Here is a 7,801-nt window from a genome sequence, read left to right as displayed (position 1 = left end):
ATTCGAGATTATGGGATCCATGTGAATTTATAATTTAAAATTTTAGATTTAGAAATTGATATGGAGTTCCTTTACTTTTGTTAATGAGGTCCCTGATTGAATCTATTATTAAGTGGAGATTTAATTTTTCTGAGATTTATTTGATTGTTATGAAAGGATACTTGATAGATATTAAGGATTTTGATGATAGAAATTTTAAAAAAGATAATGATTTGAAATTTTTATATATTATGATTATGTCCTAACTTGGTGGAGCATCGAAGAATTTTCTTATTGATTTGACTTATAAGATTTTGATTTGAAATTATCTAATTGAATTAATATGAGAATTAAGATTTGGTTCATATTGGATTATAGTAGACCTATACAATGGTTTTGAATATGATATAGGACTCAAGGATTAATCAAGATTATTGTACACCAGCAAAAGTAGGAATGAGAATCAGAAGTTAATCTTTGGCTTCAATTAAAATTTAAGATTTTAGATCTTTTTTATTGATAAAATAAAGAAATAATCTGATCAAAATTTTTTTTGTGAACCTAAGAAATTTTGATTGTTAGAACAGAGTGTGCAGTGGAAGCATGGTGATCTGGATTATTTTGAATAAGTCAGAAATATTAATTCTTTGAGTTAAAAAATTTTGATAAATGATATGATTTGATACAAAAAAATTACTGATATTAGAAAAAATAATATTTTAAAATTTTAAATTATTTTAGATATCGTTAATGTAATTTTTAAAAGTAGTGCTTTCATCTACTATGCTAAGAAAATATTTAGCATCCTAATTCTAAAATAAGTGGACCCTTAATTTTTTATTTTAGATTTAGAATATTTAGAGATAAATTTTTTTATCCTAGAATTGAATTTTATAATTCTCTATTTATTAAAAAAAATTGAGATTGATTATCAAACATTGATTTTGATCTTAGATTTTTAAACTCAAATGTTTATCGATGGAGGATATGGTAAAAATTGTTTATGATCTTATGATAAATTGATCAAATCATGAACAGTTAAGTATTTTTGGTGAGACTTTTGATATTCTTATTTAGAATTGAGATGTTGATTTTGATCATAAGAAAATGAATGGTTCTGTTTCAGATCAATACTTGACATATTGATCTTTTCCTTATGAAATGATTTAAGAATGAATTTGCATCAAGAATTAGAATATTGAAATATTTGTGGGTGAGATTTTAATCATAAATCTCAAGTAAGAATTTTTGAAGACTTAAACAAGAAAAATTTCAAGAACGAAATTTTTTTTTAGGAGAGAAGAATGTAATATCCAGCACTGATATCAAAGCAAAAAAAAAGAAGAAATTTGGACCAACACCTGCACTAATATTGGTCTTCCACTGGGAAGTCCTCTTCCGTGAAGTCTTGATCGCCCATAGAAAAGGATTTTGGGGAGGACTCAAACTCCCCCGGAACTCTTTAAATAGGAGCCAAATCTCCCTTTTGAACCCCTCTAGCTCCAACAACCACCCATAGCCGAGCTCCTTTTCTCTCTTGCCATCTTCCTCTCTCTATTCATCTCTTTTGTTTCGGATTGTCATCACTGTGTTCGATGAATCATGGGCTGAGCATCACTGAGAATCACGTAAAAATCCCTTAGCTTGTGATCTGATCTTCTGCCACATCCTTTTGAGTCCTGAAATCATGAATTCAGGATGAACAATTATTGAAAATTCCTAGAAAAGTCTGATTTTTGGTTTCCCCTATTTCTTCCATGGCTATTCTTGATTTTTCAGTGCCATTTGGCCACTGCCAGTCATCGGACTTGGCCAATCGAGGGTCATCGGGAGTTGCCCCTTCGACCACGATGGTTGTAGGTCGGGAGGGGGGTTCTTCTTATCAGAAACAAGGGGAGCAAGAGCTCTCCTGTTCTGCGAAGCGAGAAAAAGAAGGAAGAGGATGCACGGTCCTCTGCTTTCCCGTGAGAAAAAATAACAAGAGAAAAAAAAAAGAAGAAAGAGAAAAAGGAAAAGAAAGAAAAAGGAGAAAAAAAATATAAAAAAACTCTCTCTCCTGTCCTCTCTCTTTCCTCTCTTTCTCTCTCTAGTTTCTCTCTCCACTTTCTCTCTCTAAAATTGTTCCTCTCTAGATTATTTGTCTCTCTCTAGAAATTATCTCTCTACATTATTTTTCTCCTAAGATTTTCTACATCTTTGAAAAGATTGATGATGAATTTAAATGATTCTACTAAAGGATTTTGATCTGTGATATTCGGATGGTGTACTAGCATCCACCTTGGTCAGACCAGATACCATTAGATTTTATCACCTATGATTCGATTAAATTATCCATATAGTAATTTTAGTATGATTTAATTAAATTATCTTGATATGATCGATTTGATTTATCGAACCATATCCCCTGATTAGTCCAGACTTATCTTCATAGTTTCTCTCTCCTTTGAATTTTTTTCTCTACTTGATTTATGAATTTAATGAAAGAATCTCGACCTTATCACTTTAAAATCTGATTTGATCTGGTAGTCAAACTTTGGATCATCTATGTCCTAATTGAATTTTGATCACATGAAATCAGATGATCGAACCAATCTAAACCGCTGAATATCATATTCGTATTTTTCTAATTATTGGACTTGATCTTATATAGGGATCGTTGACACCTAATAATCGAATATTGTGATATGATCTATGAATTGAAGATTTTAAAAAGATATTTACAGAATTATATAGATTTATTGGAATGCTTATAAGGTAAGTAATACTTTATTTTTTCTAGATTTATCGATAATGTATAATATATTTTTCTGATATGATTTATGAAACGATATATGAATTAGATGAATGATATTTTGTTATGAAAATATCTTATTTTAAAATATTATGATGAAGCATGATGGAACATATTGATTTTGTTATGCATTATATTGATTGATTTTGATACCACATGATTATATGTTTTCTTATCGAATTAGAATAAGAAACATGATTTGTGAAGAATTTTGATATAAGAATAATATTAATTGACAACTTGACTATGTAAAGAACCCCGCCAATGGGGCTAAATACGTTGGCAATTGATTTATCCTGAAGATTTATATTACCAGCGAGATCAGAGATATGTCACCAGCGAGATCAGTGACAAACCGTCAGCAAGACCAGCAGTTCTGAAGGACTTTGCTGCCAAATGATACGTAGCTCACTGCAAGATGATACATGGTATTATGATCCTGCCATAGAAAAATATGGTCATAACTCATGGTTGATAAAAAAATTTAAGAATGAAAGAAATTGAAATCTTAAAAGAAACTCGAATTTTTGAAAAAGAAGTGAATTTAGTATGAACTATATTGCATAATCGAAATTGATTTCAAATTGATGAACTCTATATGCTTATTTTTTATAAATAATTATTTACTTTAATACCTGATGAAATCTATTGAAAGTGATCATTGCTTACTGGGCTGTCTAGTTCATTACCTTTTATTTTACTGTTTTTACAGATGTTGAAGAATTAAAATGATACAAGATATAAATGGAAGAGTAATTAGAAGTAGAACCTCCATACTTTTATTTTAGATTGAAAATCTTATTAAATTTGATAGAAGGCCTATTGAACATTATTGTATTTATTGAGATATTAAAGTTAAAATTTGGATTGTTATATTTTGGATTTAAATTATTGACTAATTATTCCGCTGTTGTTTTATAATAGCATGATAAGATGCCTTGCATGCTTATAAGAAGAGTTTCTTATGAGTATGCAGCGGTTGCCATGACCTTCGGCTCGTAATTTCAGGTCAGGAGCGTGACATTGGTATTCTTTATTTAATGCATACATATATCATTGTTTTTTCTCTAGCCCTGATTTATTGAATTTTAATTTCAGATTGGATCGTAATTGTATATAAAATTAATGGGCTGGATATAATTATGCTGCTAGATCCACATCCAAGCCAATTAAAATTGAAAGTTTGGTTGATGGCTGAAGCTTCATTTTAATTTAAATTTTGAAAAGTTAGGTTATGGGAACTTTCCTAAAAATGCTATCACTTGCTACGGTAATATAAGATAGACTACATCGCCATGCAGATATACCAACATGGCGTTTAAGGCAACTATGAAATGCTCTGGATATCTTTCTATCATTGCACAGCAATCATATATATTAATGTTTTCATTTTATTTTTGCAACAGCTTTCGTTCACTCGTTTAATCTTCCTCTTTCTCCACCGTCAAATGAAGCAAATAATCAAAGATCATTTATGTAAAAAAAAAAATCAACAGTCTTTCCTCTGCAACACGGATGAAACAAACATGAAATTACCGAAAAAACAAAATTAGCAAGTATTGATTACGCGCTGTTTCAGGTGTCCTTCGCTCCATCAACTTTCCCCTTTCTCCACTCTCAACATGCGGCAAGTAATCTGCAGATAAATTGCCTACTACATTGTACGCGCGTGACATCAAATATTAATTCATACATGCACCGAAAGAAATAAAATAATTTCATATCGTCATATTAGTAACAATCCGATTATAATACCATGTCAGGGCGAAAAATGAAACGTTGCCGAATACATAAGGTCCTGACCATATCCAGGATGATCGAAGAACGTCCATTTTGATGGCATGCAGCCCCTGAATCTCCGACGAATCCTTTCACCTTCTGATATCCCTCCACACCCTTTCATTTTCCCCAACTATAAATATACTCCACCACTGCACCAACCCAACCAACAGATCCAGAAACCAGACGATGGCTTCCACTTCTTTTGCTCTCTCCTCCTTCCTCCTCCTTCTCCTACCTCTCCTTGTCTCGGCCAAGGGAGGCTTCAGCGTCGAGCTCATCCACCGTGACTCTCCAAAATCCCCTCTCCACGACCCTTCGAGAACTCTCTCCGACCGGGTCCGCGAGGATGCCCGCCGCTCCATCGCCCGGGCCGAACACCTCCACCGTGCCTTGTCCGTGGCTGCCTCCGGTGGCACTTACCTATCCCCTGTCGTCCCTAACACCGGGTCCTATCTCATGGAGGTCAACGTCGGCACGCCGGCCAACAAGATCTTCGCCATCGCCGACACCGGCAGCGACCTTGCCTGGACCAACTGCAAGCCCTGCACAGACTGCTACCCGCAGGAAGATCCCCTCTTCGATCCCGAAAGTTCTACAACCTACCGCGACATCTCCTGCCAGACCAGCGCCTGCTCCAATCTCCCCGAGCAGAGCTGCTCGACCGACGGCTCCACGTGCCAGTACACCTACAGCTATGGAGATGGATCGCACACCTCTGGCAATCTTGCATCCGAGACCTTCACCTTCGACGTCGCCCGCAGCCGCTCGGTCAAAGTCCCCAAGGTGTTGTTCGGTTGCTCGCATGTTAGCCAGGGTACCTTCAACGACAAAACCGCGGGCCTTGTCGGCCTCGGCGGCGGTCCTCTGTCTCTCGTATCCCAGCTGGGCTCCGTCATTGAAAAGAAATTCTCCTACTGCTTGGTTCCTTATACCAAAAATTCCGTCTCCAGCACGATTAGCTTTGGTGCCGAGGCGGTAGTTTCGGGTCGGAATGCGGTATCCATTCCTCTTATCCCTGGTCTGCAAGACACCTTCTACACCGTTTCTCTCCAAAGCCTCGTCGTGGACAACGATAGTATCCCGATGAATAGTGGGGAGGTTATAGTCGACTCAGGCACGACCTTGACGCTTCTCGATCCAACCCTGGTGCAATCCTTGGTGGATAAATTGACGAAGATCATCGATCTCCCGACGGTGCAAGATCCCGAAGGGCTGTTCAGCCTGTGCTTCGATGTGAGCGGAACTCGGAAAGCACAATTCCCGGATATCACGTTCGAGTTCGATGGGGCGGCTTTGACACTGGGCTCGCTCAACACCTTCGTTCTGTATGACGAGAATACCGTGTGCCTTGCTATCGTGCCGAGCAAGCAGTTTGGGATCATTGGCAACATTGCTCAGCAGAACTTCCACATTGGCTATGATCTCGAGAACCAGAAGATCTCCTTTGCTCCCGCTGATTGCACCAAGATCTAAAGGATTCTGACTAGCCATCGATAGTTTGGTTCGGTGTGTGCGTTTGCTAGGCTGTGGACTTTGTTGTTTCCATTCAATCTATTAATCTGCAGTGGAATATTTCATAATAAACTTCTACGTTAAACAAATGGAGATTTCATTCAATCTAGTTCTTTCTATGATGAAGAGGGACCATGCCGTTCACGATTTATACCGCTAAAAAAGTCTAGAGAAAGATCAGGTATTTTGGTAATCTCTAGCCCATCCATTACCTAGCTAGATCGAAAGAAATATATGATTAAAGTAACATGATAATATATTTTGCTATGATCTAGGCATGAGCTCTATCAAGCATCAAAAAAGATTTTTAGTGCATGTCCATTTGATCCATAGATTAGAGACTAGTTAGGTATATGATTTTGATTTCGATTTTGATTTCTAGACATTTTAGTGCTATACATCATAGTCAACTATATGAATATTCGACTTCCTGAATGCTCAATTATTAATTTTAAAGATAAAAAGAATAGACACCATCTCTTCTCAATAGAAGAATCCTTATATATACAAACAAAGATTCATATCTGCATGCATAAAACACATAAATTTTTTTTTGTCTAAAATATATAAATAATTTTTCCTTGTAGATTTTGCATAAAAAAATCACTCACTTATCAATTTTGCAAAAAATAAATCAGATTAATTTGTCTATGCAGGAAAATAGCTCTTTTCAAGGATAGTTCTATTTCTAAGTCAAGCACGTGATGTGATATTTTAAATAAATATGTTTTGGAAATTTAATAATTAAATGTATATATTTTATACTTACATCCAACGATAGAGTTGTCGAACTCTTAAAAATCTATCATTTTCTAAGAAAGAAATTAAACTTTTTTCTAGAAAACTAAGAACTAAATATGTTTTTAATCAAACATCCTCATTTCTTCTTTTAGCTTAAGAATATAGCAATGTTTGGCTGTAAAGGTCAACCTAATGGATACAAGAAAGTCGGGTAGTTTAGTCAGTGGCAGGATCAGATTTATGTGAAAATTTTCTATCAGGTAGAGCTATAGCGAGTGCCAAAATCTTGATCAACCATTTGAACCATCTAGATCCCATGTAAAAGACAAGGATTAATTCTCCCACCACTTTCTTTGTGCAGCCTATGCAAACATCACACATTGGCCAATGCCCCAAAGAATATATTCGATCCCCTACTAGAGGTGGCAATCTAATTACTTTGGCCTATTAGGTACCTGACCCAACCTTACCAGAGCCTAATGATGCAAGTTTTACCTGACTTGTAGTGAATCCTGGGTAGGTATGGGTGATTGTAAACCTATTTTGAACTCAACTTTGATATATATAACTTTAACTTGTTTAGCTTCACTAGACCAAATCTATCTAACTCTACCAGCCTTACCCTCCCTCAGACTCTACTCGTCCCACCCTGTCATGAGGCAAGTATGGAGAAGCTATGGTTAATGGCCTACTCGATGCACACCTGACTTATTGCCATCCTTATACCCCACCCCTCCTATAGGATCCATTCTATTTCCTCTCTCTCTCTCTCTCTACCTCACTAATATCCTTCTACTCCCAAGTTCATTTAAAATTAGTTGATCAGCTCCTCTCAAATTTGACTTGGAGTTAATGATCTTCATACAAAAATGATACATTATTCTAGCCCCAACATTTGAGCCTTTTCATTGTGATCACACAGATGAATTGAATATTTATGTATGTGGATGAATATCTGAATCATTAGAAAGTGCTTTGAGATCTATATAGATGGAT

The 7,801-nt window shown here is 35.8% G+C and overlaps 1 protein-coding gene across 1 annotated transcript; it reads left to right on the top strand.

Annotated features, from left to right (window-relative positions):
• The first annotated feature begins 4,738 nt into the window (after window positions 1-4,738).
• LOC105037848 (aspartic proteinase CDR1-like) lies at window positions 4,739-6,025 on the top strand. Its single transcript, XM_010913464.2, has one exon. It carries the CDS (start codon window positions 4,739-4,741, stop codon window positions 6,023-6,025), a length of 1,287 nt encoding a protein of 428 aa, XP_010911766.2.
• The last annotated feature ends 1,776 nt before the right edge of the window (window positions 6,026-7,801 follow it).

This window comes from Elaeis guineensis, chromosome 4, assembly GCF_000442705.2.
Source record: "Elaeis guineensis isolate ETL-2024a chromosome 4, EG11, whole genome shotgun sequence".
In the NCBI taxonomy this organism is placed as follows: domain Eukaryota; kingdom Viridiplantae; phylum Streptophyta; class Magnoliopsida; order Arecales; family Arecaceae; genus Elaeis; species Elaeis guineensis.
This window is presented reverse-complemented; position numbering and strand designations above follow the sequence as displayed.